This window comes from Cannabis sativa, chromosome 5, assembly GCF_029168945.1.
Source record: "Cannabis sativa cultivar Pink pepper isolate KNU-18-1 chromosome 5, ASM2916894v1, whole genome shotgun sequence".
Lineage (NCBI taxonomy): Eukaryota > Viridiplantae > Streptophyta > Magnoliopsida > Rosales > Cannabaceae > Cannabis > Cannabis sativa.
Window position 1 is genome coordinate 59,031,141 of NC_083605.1, and position 23,588 is coordinate 59,054,728.

A 23,588-nucleotide genomic window follows, 5' to 3' on the forward strand; every position below is an offset into this window, starting at 1 on the left:
AGGATTTCATACTTACGCTCTTTATTTTTGCGCATGTTTTTGACCTGCCCTTTGGGTCAGGATGTTTTACTTAGCTTAACCTGCCCTTTGGGTCAGGATGTTTTACTTAGCTTGACCTGCCCTTTGGGTCAGGATATTTTACTTAGCTTAACCTGCCCTTTGGGTCAGGATGTTTTACTTAGCTTGACCTGCCCTTTGGGTCAGGATATTTTACTTAGCTTGTTTTTATTTGTCCGTGTGGTATACCCTAGTACCCCCCTGAGTGGCATAGAAACTTTGTTTTTAAGGCACTCAGTTTTATTTAATATAGAGGAGGCATACATTTGGACGGTACAAACCCTTTGAACAAAAGCTAAGTTTAATTCGCTACTGGTAGTATTTTCTGAGGTGATCAGCATTCCAGGCTCTTGGGACAGTAGTTCCGTCCATTCTTTTCAATTTATAAGTGCCAGAGCCGATTTCGTCCTCGATTTCATATGGTCCTTCCCAATTTGGTCCAAGTACCCCCACTCCGGGTTCTTGGGTGGCTGGGAAGACCCTTCTTAGGACCATGTCACCGATAGCGAATTTTCTGTTTTTAACCTTGGAGTTAAAATACTTGGTCACCTTCTTTTGATAAGCGGCCATCCGTATTTGGGACTCATCCCGGAGTTCTTCGACTTGATCCAGAGCTTCTTGGAGCAGGGCCTGATTGGTGGCCGGATCGTAGGTCGTTCTCCTGTGGGATGGGAATAATGTTTCCACCGGGACCATTGCTTCACAACCGTATGCCATTGAGAACGGCGAGTGACCGGTTGTGGTTCTGGGGGTCGTCCGGTAGGCCCACAATACCCTTGGCAATTCTTCAGGCCAGTTATTTTTGCAAGCCAGCAGCTTCTTTTTCAAGGTGACCTTTAGGATTTTATTGACTGCCTCCGCCTGGCCGTTCGTTTGAGGCCGGGCTACCGCGGAGAAGCTTTTTACTACTCCGTGTCGGTTGCAGAAGTCAGTAAATTCCTCGCAATCAAATTGCTTTCCATTGTCTGAGACTATTTTGTGAGGTAAGCCGTATCGACACACTATGTTTTTGACAACAAAGTCCAACGCCTTCTTAGCGGTTATTGTCTTCATAGGCTCAGCCTCTGTCCATTTGGTGAAGTAGTCTACTGCTACTATTGCATACTTTACTCCTCCTTTTCCCGTAGGTAGAGACCCGATGAGATCTATGCCCCAGACCGCGAAGGGCCAGGGGCTTGTCATCAGCGTGATCTCATTTGGAGGAGCTCTCGGTATGTTCGCGTACCTTTGGCACGAGTCACACTTTTGGACATAGTCTATACAATCTTTTTTCATTGTTGGCCAGAAGTATCCCTGCCTCAATATTTTCTTTGAGAGGCTGGGTCCTCCCGTATGATCTCCACAGAACCCTTCGTGGACCTCCAGCATGATTTGTCTAGCTTCAGGGTCCGATACACACCTTAAATAAGGCATGCTGAGTCCTCTCCGGTAGAGAATTTGATCCATCATTACATAACGATGAGCCTGATACTGAATCTTTCGAGAGAGTGCCCTCTCTTGGGGCAACTCACCTGTGGTTATGTATTTTATGATGGGGACCATCCAGCTGGGTTCTTGCCCAACCGTTTGTGTGGTCTCTTTTATTTTGATGCTTGGCTCTGCCAAGCGTTCCACGGGTACTACCCCCAGCTCTTCGATCTCACTATCCGAGGCTAACTTAGCCAGACAGTCCGCATGAGCGTTCTTTTCTCGGGGGATTCTTTCTATTTTATAGTCCGTGAACTCGTGGAGCAGCTCTCGGACTATTGTTACGTACGCAGCCATCCTTTCGCCGCGGGTTTGGTATTCTCCGGATACTTGGTTTACGACCAGCTGGGAATCACTGTAGATTTCCACCCTCTTGGCTCCTACAGCTTTAGCCAATTTTAGCCCTGCTATCAGGGCCTCATACTCGGCTTCGTTATTCGAAGCTGTGAAGTTGAATCGGAGTGCTGCCTGGAGCCGCAACCCAGTGGGTGATATCATAGCCACTCCGGCTCCCGAGCCGTTTTCGTTTGAAGCTCCATCCACAAATACTCTCCAAGTGGGAATGGGTGGCTCCGGAGTATTGGCTGTTGCCTCGGCTTCATTACATTCGGTGATGAAGTCCGCCAAGGCTTGGCCTTTTACAGAAATCCGGGGCACGTAATGCAAGTCAAACTGACTCAGTTCCATTGCCCATTTGAGGAGTCTTCCGGAGGCTTCAGGTTTCTGGAGGACTTGCCGGAGTGGATGATTGGTCAAAACTCTGATTGGATGGGCTTGGAAGTTCTATTGCCCATGCGTTTACTAACATAGTACACGGGGTGCTGAATCTTTTCTTCCTCCCGGACCAATGCAGCACTGACCGCATGTTCGGAGACCGCCAAGTAAAGGAACAAGTCTTCCCCAAGGACGGGCTTTGATAGGATAGGAGGTTTGGCCATATGGTCTTTTAACCTTTTGAATGCCTCCTCGCATTCGTCCGTCCATTCGAACTTTTGGCATTTCTTCAGTATGTTGAAGAAGGGTATGCACTTGTCCGTGGATCGTGAGATAAAACGGCTCAATGCGGCCACCTTTCCGGTCAAACTTTGCACGTCCTTACGCTTCTTGGGGGATGGCATGTCCAAGAGAGCTTGGATTTTCTCCGGGTTTGCCTCGATCCCCCTCTGGCTGACTATGAAGCCCAGGAATTTTCCCGACTTGACTCCGAAGGTACACTTCTTCGGATTGAGCTTCATGCCGTATCTCCGGACGACTTCGAAACATTCTTCTAAGTCGCTTGCATGGCTATTGCATGCTTTGGATTTGACGAGCATGTCGTCTACATATACTTCCATGTTTCGTCCCAGGAGGCTTTTAAACATCCGGTTAACCATTCTTTGATAGGTTGCTCCGGCGTTTTTCAGTCCGAAAAGCATGACTAGGTAACAGTATACCCCCTTATCGGTCCTGAAGCTAGTGTACTCCTGGTCTGCCGTATGCATCTTTATTTGATTGTACCCAGCATAGGCATCCATGAAAGATAGCAGTTTAAATCCGGAGGTGGCGTCCACCATCTGGTCAATCCTGGGCAGCGGAAAGCAGTCCTTTGGGCAGGCTTTGTTTAGATCTGTGAAATCTATGCAAACCCGCCAAGTCCCGTTCGGCTTGGGCACCAGGACCGGATTGGCCAGCCATTCCGGATAGTATACGTCGCGGATCATGCTGTTGGACAAAAGTTTATCCACCTCTTTCTCTAAGGCCTCGGCTTTCGCCGAGTCGAGCGGGCGTCTCTTTTGTTGTATAGGAGGCATGTCCGGGTTGACGTTGAGGACATGGGTGATGACATGAGGGCTGATGCCGGTCATGTCCTCTTGGCGCCATGCAAAAACATCAATGGCGCCCTTCAGTGTTTTTATTATTTTATCCTTTTCCTCCGGATCTAGGCCTCTCCCTATCCGGAGTACTTTGGTGGAGTCGTCGTCGCACACTGGTATCTCTTCGACGTCCTCCATTGGTTCTACGACCCTTTCGGATCCTATACGAGGATCCAACTCGTCTTCTTCAGCCTTCTCTACTTCGGGGGCCCCGGACCATGAGCACTGGCAAGTGGGTGGCAACGTTGTAACATTGCCTGGCCTCTCCTTGGTTTCCCCTCACCGTTCCGACTCCGGCTTCCTGGGTAGGAAATTTTAGGCATAGGTGTCGGATGGAAGTTATTGCACCAAAGTCAACGAGGGCCGGTCGGCCTAAGATTGCGTTGTAGGCTGTTGGACAGTCTACCACCACGAAGGTGCAATACTTAAACGTGCTCTGGGGAGTGTCCGGGCACAGGGTAACCGGGAGCCTGACTTTTCCCATAGGGATTAGAGTTGTCCCGTTAAACCCTGTGAGCTGTGATCCGCTAGGGGAGAGGTCCCGGTCGGTCAACCCTATCGCAGTGAAGGCCTCTTTGAAGAGCAAGTTCACGGAGCTTCCATTATCAATCAGGACCCTGGCCACCACTTTATTTGCAATGGGGGTCTCTATGACCAGTGGGTCGTGATGAGGAAAACGCACCGTCTTGGCGTCTTCTTCCGTGAACGTTATGGGTTGGTCCATTAGCCGAGGCCTTTGAGCTGGGAGTTGAGTGACCTCCCACACCTCACTGTGCCTTGCGGCCTCGGCATATCTCTTTCGCTCCTTTCGAGTGTTTCCTCCGATATGGGGACCTCCGGAGATCATGGCTACCCGTCCATTAGGCCGAGGCGGTAGTCCGGGTATATGCTGGGTGTCACCTGCGGGAGCAGCTGGAGGCAATACTCCTGCTGTACCCCCTGGTGTTCCCGAAGGCATGCCCCCGGCCACCTGCCCCGGGTTAAGGTGGGGTAACCTATTCTTGATCCACTCATAGAGGTGGCCCAACCGGATCAGATTCTCAATCTCATCTTTGAGATTTTTACACTCGTTGGTGCTGTGGCCGATGTCGTTGTGATATTCGCACCTTTTGCTCGGATCTCTCCGGGAGCTGTCCCTGTACAATGGCTGGGGTCTCCGGTAATGCGTATTCTGCCTTGTGGCAAAATAGACACGTTCCTGAGAGTTCGTGAGCTCTGTGTACTGGGTGTATTGGGGTGTGTACCCCTTCTTTTGGCGCTTCTCTCCCGTTCGGTGTCTTTGCCCTTGGAAGACCTCTTGCTTCTAGACCCTTGAGTAGGGCCTGTTAAGCTAGCGGTTGGGGCAGCCTGTGAAGGAGCCCGTCCATTCACCCCGGACGGATTGCCGTAATGGGAAGATGCCGGGGGCAGAGCTTGGCCTTGGTTGTACCCGGGAGTGGCAGAAAACTGTATGCCACTAACCGGAGGGGTCGCGGTCGGGACAGTACCCGAGGGCGATACTCCTGGCATGTACCCTGCTATCCCGGTGGGATAATAGCCTCCGTAAGCCACGATCTGGGCTTCTTCGAGGTTAATATATTTTTGGACTCGCTTCTGGAAGTCCTGAAGGCTAGCAGCGCCTTCTTGCTGTAATTCGTTCCAGAAGGGAGTCCCAGTACGGATTCCTGCTTGGAGAAGCGCAAGCTGTTGTCCGTCATCGACCTTCTTGGTCTTCGAGGCTTCCTCTCGGAACCTCTTGATGTAATTTTTCAAAGTCTCGGTGGGTAGTTGCTTGATGTTAGTCAAAGCACTAACTTCCAAATTGACCTTCCTGGCGGCGACAAATTGTCTCCGGAAGTTGGTTTGGAGTTTGTTCCAACATCCCACCGATCCTGGTTCTAGTTTCTTGAACCACTCCTCCGCCGAACCGCTCAGAGTGAGGGGGAAGCATAGGCACTTGGCGTCATTGCTGACCCGCATGACTGTCATGACTCGGTTGAATCGTGACAGGTGATCACTGGGGTCGGAGTTCCCAGTATATGCCGCCATTTCGGGCATTTTGAAGTTTTTAGGGAGCTCCGCCTCCAGGATATGCTTGGCGCAGGGCTCCCGGTCCTCACTGTCCGAGTCGGAGTCATCTCCCTTCTGCCTCCGGGAGACTCGGGCAATATCTTTTCGAAGGATGGCAAGCTCTGCCATAATCCCTTCGTTTACAGTACCCGAGGAGACTTCGGGTCTGTATCTTTTTTGATCAAGGTGATCCCGGAGGTCACCTTGATTCCCATTGATTTGATTTCTCAAATCAACGGGTGGACATCTCTGTCCCCCTCTGCCTCTACCCCCCGGCTCTTGGTGCACGGAAACGCTTTTCCGGTCCCCTCGATCCTGAGGGCCAAGACTCCCTCTTTGGGGCTTGCCCCTCTGCGGACCTTTCCCTTTAGGGAAATCTGAGCGGACCTTACGCGGATCCTGCGCCCTTTTCTTTCGACCAGGGGCAGAAGTAGGGTTTTTTGTTTGGTTTTCCTCAGCAGGGTGCCTTATAGGGCTAGGTTCCCTAGGCCTTTGCTGCTGGGAATTGGGCGAAGACGTAGCTGGCTCCCCATCGAGTCCAGCGGCCATTGCCTTGGGATGCACGTGAATGCCAGCTGCCTCCATGGCTTTCTGCATGGCTAGCATCACCTCATGCATCTTTTGATTTTGCACTTTCTGAGCTTCGATCTCAGCTTCGTGATCGATGGCTTTTTGTCTGAGGAGCACCAGCTCTTGGTAGCTTCCATCATCGTAAGCGTACTCGTCGAGGTGTTCCTCGTGGTTTTCATCTGGAACTTCTTCCTCGGACTCCTCTGCTGCCCTTGAGGCTACATCCTCTTCATTGGGATCTTGAGCGTCTTCTAGAGGGCGAGGGTGACGTGTAGCTCTTGTCTCCACCATTGTTGTGAAGTTAAATGCTTGTTGTGAAGCAGCTTTCCTCAGCTCTCAATGAAAGCACCAAAATGTTGACCGAGGTTTTCGGCAACTAATAAAATATGAATATAATAATGAGCTGTAAGAAAGCGAGATGGAGATTTTTTACGTGGTTGGGGCGTTAATGAGCCTTAGTCCACGAGCCACTGATATTTATGGATATCTTTAATACAGATTCTACACTTGGGAGAATGTTTCTCTCTTTTATACAAAGAATGTTCTTGGTGAGTTTTTTCTCTGTTTGCTCTTAAGCAGCCAAGATTCTCCGACCCCATTAAATGAGCTTTGAGGGGGTATTTATAGTGTTTTAGTGGGGCAATCCCTAGAATTGTACTTACACATGTGTCTGTAAGTATCCATAAAGTTGGGCATTTCCGATGAATATACCATGGGTGATGCATGGTCAAATCCCTAGGTGCTGTAGGGTTTTTATGGAGAATGTCCTTTTTGTCTTATGATTGACGTGACTCTTCGCAGAGTAGCCGTCGCTAGACTTAAATGATCATTACTGTAGCGCTGCTGTTTGGGGGATGTGCCGTCAGACTTTATTGCGTGTTACAGTCCCAACACGCTTCCTCCCATGCAGCATTAAATGCGACTTGATGTCTCGGGAGAGACCTGACACGTCCCGGAGTGCCTTTAAGCTATGCTCGCTTCCGGGAGTACCTTGTACTCCGGGTGCATCATCCGGGACCCATGCGAATAACGCTTCCTGGTGTCATACAAAGACTTAGCAGTTCTTCTCAAGTAATTTGATCCACGTGTCCCTTCCTGACTGGTCCACGTATATTGGGCGATTTTAGGAGCAACAAAAGTGCAATTAAGAAGAAGAGAAATTTAATATAACAAATGTGAAAATGAAGAACAAAGAGAATCAATATATTAGAAGAATAAAAATTGCATGAACTTACACTTGAGTCTTGCCAAAGAAATTAGCCTAGAAAAGACATTGTCTTTACACCAAAATTAATAAAGTAAAATAAAGAAGAAAGAAAGAAAAAGATAAAATTTTGGTATAATAACTCTAGGTAAAATCTCATGCTTTTACAATGCAAAATGGTGCAATTTATAGTGAAAGTTGGCTCTCCAAAATGGTATTTTTCGTGTACTATTTAGTGGAATAAATAGCACAAAAAGCTGAGAAAAGTGGGGGACAAAATAGAATAATGGGGACAGGTGGCGCAATGGAAGAGTTGGACTGCTGTAGTGGGAACCGTGCGCCAGTCTTGTTGGGAGAGAGAGTTGACGAGTGGGTTCAGCCATGATTTAATTTGGACCACTTCTTGCATATATATATATATCTGTTGGGCTTGGTCTTAATTTTTAGCCCGAAATAGAACCAATGTTGGAGAGAGGTGGAGTCTTGACGTGGTGAGTCAACAATCTTTGGTCCAAGTATATATATATATATATGTTAAATAACTTGATTTTTAGTAGCATAATGGCTCATGCCTACATTGAATCAAGCCTTTGAGCTTGAATTTGGGCCAAAATAATTTGAAATCTTTCTATCTGCAAGAATACCACTTCTTTAGTTGGGCTTTTAACTTCAAGAATCCCAACATTTCATTTACAACTCAAATCTAAAAAAAATGACATAAAATTAAAGTAAATTAAATATTTCTAATAAAAATAAATTTACCATAAAAATTATGAAATATTTAATTTATATGCATAATTAAAGATTTAAAATGTACAAATTTGTGCTTTAATCACAACCCCCAACTAGCTTATTGCTAGTCTCTAGCAATTCAAGCGAACAAAAAGAATGTCAACATGATATTTTCTAGGTCAAAATTTTGAAAAATAACACAATTATTCAAATAAAATGTTAGTAACAAGCCAATAAGAACTATACAGAATTACCTTGAATAAATCTAGAGTTGTGAGTGTGTGCGCCAAACCTGAACCTTCTTACCACAAACCATAACACATAGATGCTTCCGAAAAATATACCAAGTAAAAGTCTCAACTCCATTTGCCTCACAGGTATTGAAAATATTTATTCATGGCTAAGGATTTCACTCATGGAGTTGGAAATTGAAAAGTGAGCACTCGAAAAGGATAGATTAATTTAGGACAAACATTTGAATAAATATTGAAACGAAGATAGATTATGAATTATTTGGACAAACCACCATAAGAGTACCACAAACCAGCTTTTCGGGACAAAAATAGACAATCTTTTACATTTATTCTAGGAGCCAAAACAAATAAAAAAAAATGAAATACTACAACTTTTTTTTTCAAACAAGAGGCAACCTGTTAGACAAATGGATAGAAATGTTGCTCTTGCAATTTTTTTCTTGTTTTTTTTTTTTTTTTTTTTTTTTTGAACAAGAGGCAACATGTTGGATATAATGATGGAAATGTTGCTTTTTTTTTTTTTTTTTTTTTTGTTTTTTTTGCACATAAAGAAAATAATTACAAAAAGGCTCCTTAATAAGATTTGTCTATAAAAATTATCCGTTAAAGCAACATCCAATCAAACCCTAGTACCATGTCCAAAATAATTATAATCATTTCTAAGAATCAATAAAAATTCAAAAGTTATTTTCTCAAATCTCGCCACTCACAAAAATATAAACACTTAAACTTGGTAGCTTTTCTAAGCAAATATGTGCTAACAATCTTCTTACCACAAAGTTTGGCATGTGCAATTTGTAACTCTAGAAAAATTTTAAGTAACAAAGATAGTAAAAATTGGCTTGAAAATAACATTTTACAAGAATAAATGAGTAATTTTTGAAAAATTTGACCATGAAAATATTAATATGACAAAAATTAAGAAACATGCTTGAATATGCTCACCACCCCCAACTAAAATAATACAGTGTCCTCAATGTCTAAAGATATAAAAATTAAAAGAATAGGGAAAGAGAACACCTGGAGAGCAAGCAACCATGGATAGCAGCGATATTGATCCTCTAAAAACATAAAAACTGAAAAAAAAATGATAACAAATAACAAAATAAGATGACAAAGATAAAAGGAAAAATAGAACAAACCTGTCTACAAGATCAGGGAAACACTACTCAGGGCTGGTAAACCGGAGCCACGAGGATATCCTCGATAGGCTGGGGCACCCTCTCTATGTAGTGTTTCAGTCTCTGGCCATTCACTTTGAATTTTCTCCCATCGGTTGGGTCTTCGACCTCAACAACACCGTGGGGGAAGACAGTTTTTACAATATACGGCCCAGTCCACCGGGATCTCAGCTTCCCAGGGTGGAGATGCAAGCGAGTGTCATAAAGATGCACTCGCTGATTTGGCTCAAATTCTTTTCTCAGGATCTGCTTGTCATGAGCCGCTTTTAATTTAGCCTTGTAGATCCTTGAGTTGTCATAAGCATCATTGCGCAACTCCTCAATTTCTGACAACTGAAGCTTACGATTAAGGCCTGCCGCGTTGAAATCAGAATTTAGGTTTTTTACAGCCCAATATGCCTTATGTTCCAGTTCAACAGGGAGATGGCAGGCCTTGCCATAGACTAGTCTGTAAGGAGACATGCCTAGCTGAGTTTTGTAAGCAGTGCGGTAGGCCCAGAGAGCATCGAGAAGTCGGGAGGACCAATCTTTGCGGTCAGGGTTAACCGTCTTTTCTAAAATTTGCTTAATTTCACGATTAGCTAACTCAGCTTGGCCATTTGTCTGTGGGTGATAAGGCAATGCAACCTTGTGAAGTACACCATACTTTTGCATCAAATGCTCAAAAGAGTGGTTGCAGAAATGGGTGCCTTGATCACTGATGATAGCTCGTGGTGTGCCAAAACGAGATAACACATTTTCTTTTAAGAATTTCACAACAGTTGTGTTATCTGCATTTCGACATGGCACGGCTTCAACCCACTTGGAGACATAGTCTATGGCGAGGAGAATGTAAAGGTAGCCAGAAGAAGGTGGGAACGGTCCCATAAAATCAATTCCCCAACAGTCGAATATTTCTATTACGAGCATTGGGTTCAATGGCATCATGTGTCGTCGGGATAGCGCACCTAGTTTCTGGCACCTTTCACAAGATCGACAGAAATTGTTAGTGTCTTTGAACAAAGTGGGCCAGTATAGACCACACTGTAAGATTTTTGCAGCAGTCTTTTTCATAGAAAAATGACCACCACATGCTTCGTTGTGGCAAAAGTTCAAGACACTAAAAATTTCATCATCTGGAATGCAACGTCTCATAATTTGGTCGGGGCAGTACTTGAAAAGATATGGATCATCCCAGTAAAAGTTACGGACCTCGACCAAAAATTTACGTTTATCCTGTGCATTCCAGGAAGCAGGAAGCTCACCAATCACTAAGTAATTAACAATATGAGCGTACCATGGTAACTTAGTGATGGTGTAGAGATGTTCATCAGGGAAGTCATCTCGGATAGCAGGGCCATCAGCGGAATCAGAAAACTCTAAACGAGATAGGTGGTCCGCTACCACATTTTCAACTCCTTTCTTATCCTTGATGGTCAAGTCAAATTCCTGTAACAGAAGGATCCACCTAATTAAGCGTGCCTTAGCATCCTTTTTGGAAAGGAGGTACTTAAGAGCAGAGTGGTCGGTGAAGACCGTGATAGGGAACCGTCAGTAGGAACGAAACTTGTCAAGTGCGAATACTACGGCAAGCAACTCTTTCTCAGTAGTAGAATAGTTCATTTGAGCACTATTAAGAGTTCTACTTGCATAGTATACGACGAAGGGCTTCCCTTCCCTTCGTTGACCAAGGACGGCCCCTATAGCGTAATTGCTAGCATCACACATGATCTCGAATGGCAAGTTCCAATCAGGTGGTTGAATGATAGGGGCAGAAGTGAGTTTGGTGACAAGTGTTTGGAAGGATTCCTCACACTCGGGTGTCCAGTTAAACACCACGTCTTTTGCCAGGAGGTTCGACAAAGGTCGAGCTATCGTCGAAAAATTCTGGATGAACCTCCTATAGAATCCAGCATGCCCAAGAAAGGATCGAACATCCTTAACAGTCTTGGGGGCGGGCAGCTTTGATATGAGTTCAATCTTGGATTGATCAACCTCAATTCCTCGTTGTGAAACAATATGCCCCAAGACTATGCCAGATGGCACCATGAAATGACACTTCTCCCAGTTGAGTACCAAGCCTTTCTCTTTGCATCGTTTAAGCACAGCTTCCAAATTGAGAAGGCTTGATTCAAATGAATCACCAAAGACTGTCAAATCATCCATATATACTTCCATACAATTCTCGATCATATCACTAAAGATACTCATCATGCGGCGGAAGGTGGCTGGGGCATTACACAGGCCAAATGGCATACGCCGAAAGGCATAGGTACCAAAAGGACAAGTGAATGTGGTCTTTTCCTGATCTTCTAAAGCAATTTTGATTTGGTAGTACCCCGAATAACCATCGAGAAAGTTGTAGAAAGGATGACCTGCCACACGTTCCAAGATTTGATCGATGAATGGAAGTGGGAAATGGTCTTTACAGGTGGCGGCATTTAATTTTCTATAATCAATGCACATGCGCCAACCTGTTGTGACCTTGGTAGGGATGAGTTCTCCCTTATCATTTGGTACCACTGTTACTCCCGATTTCTTGGGAACAACCTGAGTTGGGCTAACCCACTTACTGTCGGCAACAGGATAATGTATCCCGTAATCCAGAAGCTTCAAGATTTCTGTCTTTACCACTTCCTTCATTGGTGGGTTTAATCTCCTTTGAGGATTACGTCGTGGTATGGCCCCGTCTTCCAATTTAATGTGATGGGAGCAAATCAAGGGACTAATCCCTTTAATGTCAGCTAACGTCCAACCAATTGCTCCTCTTTGCTCTGTGAGCACGTTGATAAGTTGTTGCTCTTGAGTTGCATTAAGGGTGGAGGATATGATGACAGGGAAGGTGTTGTTTGCTCCCAAGAAGACATGCTTAAGTTCCTTAGGAAGTTGAGCCAAGTGTGGTTGAGGAGCTTGTACAGTGGATGGTTTTGGTGTTTCCCTATCTTGAGGAAGTCCCTCGAAGATTGGATTCCAAAACATGGTTCTTTTGGTCGGTAATTGATTGATGACTTCCGAGTTGATTTCAGTATTACCCGACTCAGAAATCTCAGAAATTTCGAAGAGGTCATTGAGATGAGTGGAAGTGTATTGTGCTTCTACCTCTTCTGAAATAAGTGTATCGATCAGAAATGATTGGAAACACTCATCGTTATCAGGTGGTTGTTTACCAATGTTGAAAACATTCACCTCTAGAGTCATGTTCCCAAAAGAGATTTTCATGAGACCATTCCTACAATTGATGAGTGCATTTCTAACATTGCGAGGAATGGTCGTCCGAGAATGATGGGAATTTCGGACTCTAAGTTGACTTCAGATTGAGTGTCCAAGATGAGAAAATCCACAGGGTAATAGAATTTATCAATTTGAATCAAGACATCTTCAACTATTCTCCGAGGTTTCTTAACTGATCGATCGGCCAATTGTAGCACCACAGATGTGGGCTTAAGTTCTCCTAGGCCTAGTTGCAAGTATATGGAATAAGGCATGAGATTTACACTTGCACCTAAGTCCAGGAGGGCTTGGCCAAATTCCTGTTCCCCTATTTGACATGAAATGGTGGGACAACCAGGATCTTTGTATTTAAGCGGTGTCTTGCAGTCGATCACCGCACTAGCTTGTTCTGCCAAGAATGCAGTTTTCTTGACATGGTGCTTCCTTTTGATAGTGCATAGATCCTTGATACTTTGGCATAAGCCGGTACTTGCTTGATTACATGAAGTAATGGCAGGTTAACCTTACCTTGGGTCAAAACGTCAAGGATCTCACTATGACTTTCCAGTACCTTTCCAGTGGATTTCAAAGCCTGAGGAAAGGGCACCTTTACTGGAAGGTTCTGTGGCACATCAGCATCTGGAGCGGGCATTGGTACACTAGTGGTCTTGGGTAATGGTGATACCGTACTTTCACCACTTCGGGTAGTAATAGCATTAACCCCTTTGAGATTAGACTCTGAAGGAGCGGAGGTTTGTGCCATATGTTGCCCTTTGGGAGTGATTAGAGGCTGAGCGGGAAGCTTACCACGCTCTTGAATGACTGAAGAATCATTTAACTTTGTTATTTGAATCTTTATGTCCTTCAATTCCTCTATCACCTGAGTGAAATAAGTCCTGAACTCTAGTTGGGATTCTGCGAGAATTTTCATGGAACTCTCAAGAGAATTCTTTTGTTGATTAGGCCTCCATTGGCTCCCAGATGCTTGATTTTGACTTGTATCCTTCCAACTGAAATTGGGATGGTTACGCCAACCAGGATTGTATGTGTTGGAGTAGGCATTATAAGGCTTCTTGTAATCCCCTAAGGCATTACACTGTTCCTCATCTTCTCCCCTCAACATACTAAGACTAGGGCACTCTTGTGGTTGATGATCAGTCCCTCCACAAATGAAGCATGGTTCTTGCTTTTCCACTTTTGCAGCCATCTGGAGTGCTTTACCTTCTTGAGTTTTGAAAGCCTCAAATTGTTTTTTCAAAGCTTCAAGTTGCGCTTTCACACTGTCCTCCTCCTTCAATTGGTAGACTCCGGCTGTTTGTGGCTTGTCTGTAGGACTTGGCGCACTCCATGTGTATGATTTTTCAGAAATTTCTTCAAGATATTCCAAAGCTTCTTCGGGATCTTTCTGTAGGAAGTCGCCATTGCACATCATTTGTACGAATTATCTTTTGTCGGCTATGAGACCGTCGTAGAAATAGCTGACAAGACGCCAACTTTCGTATCCATGATGTGGGCACTGGCCCATCAAATCTTTAAACCTCTTCCAGACCTGATGAAACGTTTCATGGTCCTTTTGGGTGAAGGTAGAGATTTGCCTCTTAAGGCTGCTGGTCTTATGGGGTGGAAAAAATTTAGAGAAAAATACTTTTGTCATCTCATCCCATGTCCCAATAGACCTTGGCCTTAAGGAATACAACCAGCTTTTGGCTTTATCCTTGAGTGAGAAAGGAAAGAACTTCAATCTCACCAAGTTAATGATGTCAGCTTGGTTGTTGAATGTGGCCACCACCTCTTCGAAGGCCTGAATATGCACATATGGACTCTCATTTTCCATACCATGAAAGGTTGGTAAAAGTTGAATCATGCCAGGTTTGAAATCGAAGTTGGGCATATTCATGGGATACATTATGCATGAAGGTGTGGCCGTACGCGTAGGATGTAGATAATCCTGTAGCGTTCTTGGTTGGATTTCCTGTTGTTGAGCCATCATTGGCAGTGCAGGAAGTATGGGTGATGGTGGTGAATGAGAACGAGTGGAAGAAGACGATTTAGGAGAGTTTTCTAAAATTTCAATTTGTTGTTTTACAAATCTCCCTAATCTGTCTCTATTTCGTGACATTCACTTTTTTTGTGTGTGTGTGTATTTTCACTTGTTAAATAATGTAAATTACAACTATGTAATAATGCAAGGGTATTCACACAAGATATTCCCAGGCTGATTGGGAAGGTTGCCAAGGTACCGCTTCGTCCCACACTTTTACTAGAACTCCCCGGGGTTGCTAGAAAGTGTAGAGGGTACTCTATCACAAATCTTTAAAGCCAATCTTTCTTAGACAGAATGATCTCAGTTTGTACCACTTTTGTCATTACACAATTGGGTTTACACTAAAAAGTTTATGAAAATATTTTATGCACAACTTTTTTTTTTTTTTTTGTAGCCTAAAGGGTAAAAGTCTACAACTAACCTAAAATAAATAAATATAAAAAAAAATGGCTAATCCTAGAAAAAAAATAATACAAAATAAAATAATGTAAAAAAAAATAAATAAATAAATAACACCCTAATATAGTAGCAAAATAGTAAATACAACTAACAAATAAACTAAAAAAAAAAAATTAAACTACTTGCTTCTTTTTTTTTACTAAAAGGGGAAAGAAGAAAAAATAAATAAAATAATAATATATAATGATTTTTTTTTTTTTGAATCTATATATAACTTAAAAAAAAATTAAATTATACTATATTAACTAAAAAGTTTTTTTTTTTTTTTGATGTAAACAAATAAAGAGAGACAAAAAAAAAAATAAAACTACTATACTAACCTCTTGTAGCGCAGAAACCTCCCCGGCAACGGCGCCAAAAATTGATGTCGCCCAATTAGTTACACTGCGGTCGCGGTAGTAAACGGGCTATATGTCGTATCCACAGGGAGGAAAAATACACTCAAAAGGACAATTAGTAATTTTACAAGAATAAAATATGAACCTTGAATGTGATGAGAATATTGAGAAATGATTTTTAAAAATTAAACAAGTAATTAAAATGAGAAGTGATCAGAAAATGATTATGGAAGACACAAGCTTTGTACATGCAATTATATTTTCCTAATAAAATTGATTCTTTAACCTCAACTATAATTCTACACCATTAATTATAGTTAGAAAATGTGTATGATTAAGCTCACTAGAAAAATATGTTCTCTAATTAAATTAAAACTACTTCTAAAAATACTATCATATTATATAATTTAAATGGACAAAATACCATTGGCAGAATGCAGTAAAAATCATATAATATAATAAATACTCTAATAATTAATAGCCTAACTTACATAAGAAAAGCATGACTGAACTTATATAAAAGGTACTATTAAATTTAAAGTGCAATTAAGAAGAAGAGAAATTTAATATAACAAATGTGAAAATGAAGAACAAAGAGAATCAATATATTAGAAGAATAAAAATTGCATGAACTTACACTTGAGTCTTGCCAAAGAAATTAGCCTAGAAAAGACATTGTCTTTACACCAAAATTAATAAAGTAAAATAAAGAAGAAAGAAAGAAAAAGATAAAATTTTGGTATAATAACTCTAGGTAAAATCTCATGCTTTTACAATGCAAAATGGTGCAATTTATAGTGAAAGTTGGCTCTCCAAAATGGTATTTTTCGTGTACTATTTAGTGGAATAAATAGCACAAAAAGCTGAGAAAAGTGGGGGACAAAATAGAATAATGGGGACAGGTGGCGCAATGGAAGAGTTGGACTGCTGTAGTGCGAACCGTGCGCCAGTCTTGTTGGGAGAGAGAGCTGACGAGTGGGTTCAGCCATGATTTAATTGGACCACTTCTTGCATATATATATATATATCTGTTGGGCTTGGTCTTAATTTTTAGCCCGAAATAGAACCAATGTTGGAGAGAGGTGGAGTCTTGACGTGGTGAGTCAACAATCTTTGGTCCAAGTATATATATATATATATATATATATATATGTTAAATAACTTGATTTTTAGTAGCATAATGGCTCATGCCTACATTGAATCAAGCCTTTGAGCTTGAATTTGGGCCAAAATAATTTGAAATCTTTCTATCTGCAAGAATACCACTTCTTTAGTTGGGCTTTTAACTTCAAGAATGCCAACATTTCATTTACAACTCAAATCTAAAAAAAAATGACATAAAATTAAAGTAAATTAAATATTTCTAATAAAAATAAATTTACCATAAAAATTATGAAATATTTAATTTATATTAATTTATATGCATAATTAAAGATTTAAAATGTACAAATTTGTGCTTTAATCAAACCTATATCCATCTATAACAAAATTAAACATATAGGCTCACACAGGCACACATTTGGATAGATCCTATCATGTTGCTAGGTCATACACAGATGAAAGAAGATTGTAAAATTTACCTGTTACAAATTATTTACTTGACCTATTGACAATTGAACCATGGGTTAAAATTAGATCATTGGATCTGTCAACAAGTTAACCATGACAATTTAGATAAAGCAATAATACGTTTTATAAAACTTACATACAAGCTAAAACACATACTCCTGCAACAAGATGAATTAGATAGTTGGATGTAGGAATTATTTAATTCTAAATAATAATTTTTGAAAATATTTAAATAATTAAAAAAAAATTCGATTTTATTAAAATAAAATTTAAAATTAAACCTACAATTTTTGAAAAAAAATAGGTTTCAACTAACCTAAATATCATTTCAAAAATAATTGCTAACCACCTTTTAAATTTTTAAAGTTATTTTATAAATTAAATATAAAATAAAAAAAATATATTTTTCAGATTTTATAATTTAATTTAAATAAAAAATAACAAAATTTAAAAGTTAGCAAAATATCTTACTTCTATTTAAAATTACATGATTAAAGTAATCTTATTTTAAATTTAAATAAGGTCAAATAATTTAAAAAAAATTTAATTTAAAAATATTTAATATCTGACCTTTCAATTTAAAAATAAGATAAAATAATCAAATTTAAAAATAAGATATTAAATCAAGCAAAAATATAGATTTTTACTTGTTTTCAAATTCAAATTACACTAATATCTAAAATTAAATTTAAAAAATTCAAATTAATTTATTTCTGATATTAGATTTGAAAATTGAAAAGCAAAAATAAAAATACAAAACTACACAAAAAATCGAAAGTTAAATCCATGAAATAGCATGAAAAATCGAAGAAAAACGAAAAATTTGCGAGCTGTACTGACAGTATGCATAACATACTGTCCGCGCGTGCTGGGGAGGGTGCACGGCCGAGAAAACTAGGCGCTGGAGGTGTCCAGCATGATTTCCGAGCGCAGAATGGGGTATCAGACACTCCATGCGCTTGTTGCTTCGGACAAAACTTGTCCTAACACGCGTCTGGCCAAGGAAATAGGCCATCTGCGCGCGCGTGGGGAGTGATGTCACCCTAATATTTTCTGAAACTTCAAAAAATCATAACTAATTTAAATTAAATCGAAATTGAGTTCTGTAAAAAAGTAAATTGCTTAATTTTTTCCATACTATCCAATAAAAATAATTACAGAAACAGATATTCAATTATTTTTCACGAAATTTCACAAACATCAATCAATCATCATACAACACACAAAACAACATGATACCATCCAAAACACAAACAAATCGTTTTAAGTCCAAATTTCTTGCAAGCAAATCAATTACCATGGCTCTGAGGCCAGTTGTTGAAAATTATTTTACCAGGATCTTAGATCTACTCACAAGTATGTTGATTAACACCCTAAATATGAACTTCTAAAACGATTATAAATTAAACACATATAAAGTATGAGAAACCTTACATTGGGTGCAGCGAAATAAAATGTCTCCTTCCATTCAGATCTAACCCTTGTATCCTTTCTGTCGCAGAGTATTATCAAGATCTGAACCTGGATCTCTTTTTCTCCTTTCTTTAGTGCTGAATCTCCTTCTTGTTGAATGTATTTCTTCACGATCTTCCTCACTATGATTGAGGTATCACTTGCTGTGTGTGGGCACTACTCTATCACTAAGAGGTTCGAAATTTACAAGAGAGAAGAAGAGAGTGAAGGTGGCGGCTAGGTATAGAGAGAGAAGGCTCAGGTTTTTCTCTGAAGGAAATAAGATGTGAAAAGTGAAGTGTAAATTTCCTGAAGCCTTCACTATCTATATATAGCATTCCACATAGGGTTAAGTTTGAATTATTTGGCATTAAAATAATGAAAATATCAGATGATAAAGTCTATAAAAGTGGCCGGCCATGGCATTATGGATTTGGCCCTCACTTTTTGCAATTTTGCAGTTTTATCATTTCTGCATCTCATTTTCTAAAAAGCGTCAATTTTCAAATTCAACCATTTAAATGCCAATTCTAACTATTTAATAACTATAAATAATTATTAAATAATATTGTCATTTATCATATTTATTAAGTGAACCATACAAAGTATCATAATTAACAAATATGCCCTAAAAACTCTTTCTTTACAATTTCGCCCTTACTTAGTGAAAAATTCACAAATAGACATAGTCTAATTTGAGAATTATAATTGATTAATCAAAACCAATTAATATTATCTCAACTAGTGGGGGGGACCATGGGTCTATATAATCGAGCTTCCAATAAGCAGATCAAGAATTTATAACCTAAATTCACTGACTTATTAATTCTTCGTTGAATCCACGCATAGAACTTAGAATTGCACTCTCAGTATATAGAACGCTCTATATGTTCCACCATATAGACACGTCATAAGTTATCCATTGTTATAATCTTAATTTGATCAATGATCCTCTATATGAATGATCTACACTGTAAAGGGATTAGATTACCATAACACCCTACAATGTATTTTATCCTTAAAACACTTAACCCCGTATAAATGATATTTCAGCTATGTGAAATGAGTACTCCACCATTTATTTTTGTTTGGTCAAGCTCCAAGGAAATCATCATTTACTCTCTATTCGCCAGATAGAAGCTATAGATTCCATATTTATATTAGCGCTCCCACTCAATTGCACTACCGTGTTCCCAAAATGCACGTATCACCCTGACCCAAAAGTAAGCTTAACTAACAAATCAAAGAACACGAATAGTACTCTTGAGATTGAACCTAATCATATCAGGATTTAGATCATTTGATCTAGGATCAACTAGGCGATATTGAGTTGAATAGATTTTACGGTAAGTTTAATAAATCTATGTCAAAGTTCAATATTGGTCCCTTCCGATGCATACTCCATGCACCCAACCTGAGCTTTACTTTAACCAATGCTCTGGAAAGAACATAACATTTCTCCAAATGCAAGTAAACTCTGTTGTAGATTATCATATCAGTAAAACCCTGTGTCTGATAAATCTAGGAATCTTTATTCACATAGTCATGTTTACTTTCCAATGTGTTGACAACACAATAAACAGGATCAAGTATGTGAAAAGGGTTTCAGATGAATTTATAAATCAAATAGACAAGCAAATGATAAGATGAACCAAAACATGCACAAATGAATGAAAAATACTTCTGTTTCTTTATTGATGTTGAATAAAATGGATTACATTTGAATGGAGTTTTATTTAGGGCATAAGACCCAACACTGCTACCCCGGTGGGGTAATATCCTCCATATGCCACTATTTGGGCCTCTTCAATGTTAATGTATTTTTGGACTCTCTTCTGGAAGTCCTGAAGGTTTGAAGCTCCTTCTTGTTGTAGTTCGTTCCAGAATGGAGTCCCTGTACGGATGCCTCCTTGGAGAAGGGAAAGCTGTTGTCCGTCATCTACTTTCTTGGTTTTAGAGGCTTCCTCCCAGAACATTTTTATGAAATTCTTGAGTGTCTCCGTAGGCAGCTACTAGGCGCTGACCTCCAGGTTGACTTTCCTTGCGGCGACAAATTGTCTTCAGAAGTTAGTTTGCAACTTATTCCAGCAGCCCACGGATCCTGGTTCCACTTTCTTGAACCATTCTTCCGCGGACCCGCTTAGAGTAAGCGGGAAGCCCAAACACTTAGCGTCATTACTGACTCTCATGACTTTCATGACTCGGTTGAACCGTGACAGGTGATCACTTGGATCAGAGTTCCCGGTATAAGCTGCCATTTCGGGCATCTTAAAATTTTTGGGGAGCTCTGCTTCCAGGATATGCTTGGCACATGGTTCCCGGTCCTCACAGTCTGAGTTGGAGTCGTCGCCTTTCTATCTCCGGGAGACTCGAGCGATGTCTTTTTGAAGTATGGCGAGTTCTGCCATGATTCCTTCTTTTAACGTTCCCGTGGAGTTCGTGGGTCCGTATTTCTTTTGGTCAAGGTGATCCCGGAGGTCACCTTGGTTCCCGTTAATCTGATTCCTCAGATCAATGGGAGGACATTTCTGTCCCCTTCTTCCTCTCCCTCCGGGCTCTTGGTGCACGGAAACGCTTTTTCGGTCCTCTTGATCCTGATGGCCAAGACTCCATTTTTGGAGTTTGCCCCTTTGCGGAACTCTCCCTTTCGGGAAATCTGAGCGGACCTTTTGCGGATCCTGCACGTTTTTCTTTTTCCCAGGGGTAGAAGTAGGGTTTTTCTTTTGGTTCCCTTCAGCGGGATACCTTATAGGGCTTGGTTCTCTAGATTTCTGCTTCTGGGTACTTGGCGAGGATACCTCTGGTTCCTTTCCAAGCCCAGCAGAGATGGCTTTAGGATGCACGTGGATTCCTGCTGCCTCCATGGCTTTTTGCATGGCAACATCACCTCTTGCATCTTTTGGTTTTGCGCTTTTTGGGCTGCGATTTCAGCTTCATGATCGACAGGCTTTTGCCTTAAGAGTACCAATTCTGAGTAGCTGCCTTCGTCGTAGGCGTACTCATCGAGGTTTTCCTCGTAGTTGTCATCAGGGATTCCTTCTTCTTCCTCGAAACATACGGTTGCTCTTGAGGCCACGTCCTCGTCATTTGGATCTTGAGCATCTTGAAGAGGGCGAGGTTGACGTGTGCTTCGAGTCTCCACCATTGTTGTGTTGTTGTAATGCAGTGTGTGTTTACAGAAGCTTTCTTCAGGTCTCAATGAAAGCACCAAAATGTTGACCGAGGTTTTCCGCAACCAATAAAATAATAATAATTTAGAGAGCTGTAAGAAATTAGGAGAGAGATTTTTTACGTGGTTGGGGCGTTAATGAGCTTTAGTCCATGAGTCTGTATATTTATGATAGTATTTAATACAGAGAATGTTCTTGGTGAGTTTTTACTCTTCTAGTTCTTATGAAACCCAGAATTCTCGACGCCTCTTTAATGAGCTTTAGGGGGGTATTTATAGTGTTTTTGTGGGGTGATCCCTAGAGTTAAGGTACATGTCTGTAACTATCAGTAAAGCCACACATTCCCAATGAATTTATCATAGGTAATGCATGGTCTAATCCCTAGGTTATGTAGGGATTTTATGAGGGTAGTCCTTAATCCCTTTTGACTGATGTGATTCCACACAGAGTAGCCGTCACTAGACTTTATTGATCATAGCCTAGTAGGTACAGATTGGGGGTTGTGTCGTCAGACTTTATTGCGTGTGGCAGTTCCAATACGCCTCCCCCCATGTGGCATTAAATGCGAGATGACCGTTCGGATGGCATCTGACACCATCCGGAGATGCTTTGTTGCCATCTTGCTCTCCGGGAGCATATGAGACTTACATGCCTTCTCCGGGAGGCATGCCTAAGGTAATCCTTTGCTTTAAGAAGACGTAGCTGTTTTATTCAAATGCTAAATCCTTCCCATCTACGTGTCATCGTCCGGTTGGTCTACGTATTTTGGGCAAAATCAGGGGCAACAATACTGAACCCAGCTCCCACTCACATGAACTACCCCAATTGTGAAGGCCCATTTGCCTTATTTAAATAATTGTATAAGGTTAATTATATTAGTCTAACCTAATTAAAATTGAATTAGCAACATAATTAACTTTTAAAATATATGAAAATTATTTTTCATTTAATATTTTAAAGTTAATTTTAGAAAAACACTTAGTTAATGATATTTATTCTAGATAGTTATTTCTAAAACTAATTATATTTTCTAATATTTAATTAGGAAAATATCATAGATTGTGAAATTAATTGTTTCTTAATTAATTTTGGTACAATCTAAGTTAAGTATATTTTTCCTAGTATTAAATTACAATTACTAATTAAGTCTTCTCTATACTTATATATTTATTTCTTGAATTTAATACATTTAATTAAATTGAAAATTTAAATATTTAAGTTGATTTTCATCATGATACTTAAATATTATTATTTTCATGTTATTTAATTAAAATTAAAAATTATTTTAAGTTTGAAATCTTATTTCAGAATAACTTAAATTTGAATAATTTTCAAAATATATTTTATTTTATAAATCTTTTTCCCACAATTTCAAAATTGCATTTCTTAAATGGAGAAATTTCGAATTCTATTTGAAAAATAGATTAAAGTTGAAAATTATTTATTTTAATTTTGGACCAACTTAAATCAATGATTTTTTTTTTCATTTAATGATTAATTAAAATAAATGAACTAAAATATATTATAATTAGAAAATGAATTAATTAGTCAATGAAAGTCTAGATAGATATTATCTGTTTTGCTTGAAGTATTTTTCTAGTGTATTTAATTAAATAGAAAATTAATATTTAAGTTGATTGTCATCATGATACTTAAATATTTAAAATTTTTCTTAAATATTTAATTAAATAAGAAAATTATATTTTTTGTTGTAAATTAATTTTATTAATTAATTTTGGGCCAACATTAAATTAGAATAATTTTTTCCAGGATTTATTTTTATTTTATTTTAACAAGCAATTTCGAAAATTATATTCTTAAATACTTCAATTTTTCAAAATGCAATATATATTTATAGAAAATTAAATTTGAGTTGTAAGTTAATTTAAATTAATTTTGAAACAACTTAACTTGAATAATTTTCGAAATATTTATTGGAAATTATTACTAAGATGGAAATAATTCATGTTATTTTCATATCCATCTAAGTAAAATTTATA

The 23,588-nt window shown here is 39.9% G+C and overlaps 1 protein-coding gene and 1 non-coding gene across 2 annotated transcripts; one reads left to right on the forward strand and one right to left on the reverse strand.

The window, feature by feature from the left end:
• Positions 1-12,561: 12,561 nt before the first annotated feature.
• On the reverse strand, positions 12,562-13,988 carry LOC115717791 (uncharacterized). Its single transcript, XM_061116562.1, has 2 exons — positions 13,085-13,988; positions 12,562-12,965 (listed from the first exon to the last, which is right to left on the reverse strand). The coding sequence occupies exons 1-2, from the start codon at positions 13,986-13,988 to the stop codon at positions 12,562-12,564; spliced, it is 1,308 nt and encodes a 435-aa protein (XP_060972545.1).
• Positions 13,989-14,055: 67 nt separating this feature from the next.
• On the forward strand, positions 14,056-14,162 carry LOC115718195 (small nucleolar RNA R71). The gene has a single exon (XR_004011780.2). It is a non-coding gene; the product is annotated as a small nucleolar RNA R71 (small nucleolar RNA).
• The last annotated feature ends 9,426 nt before the right edge of the window (positions 14,163-23,588 follow it).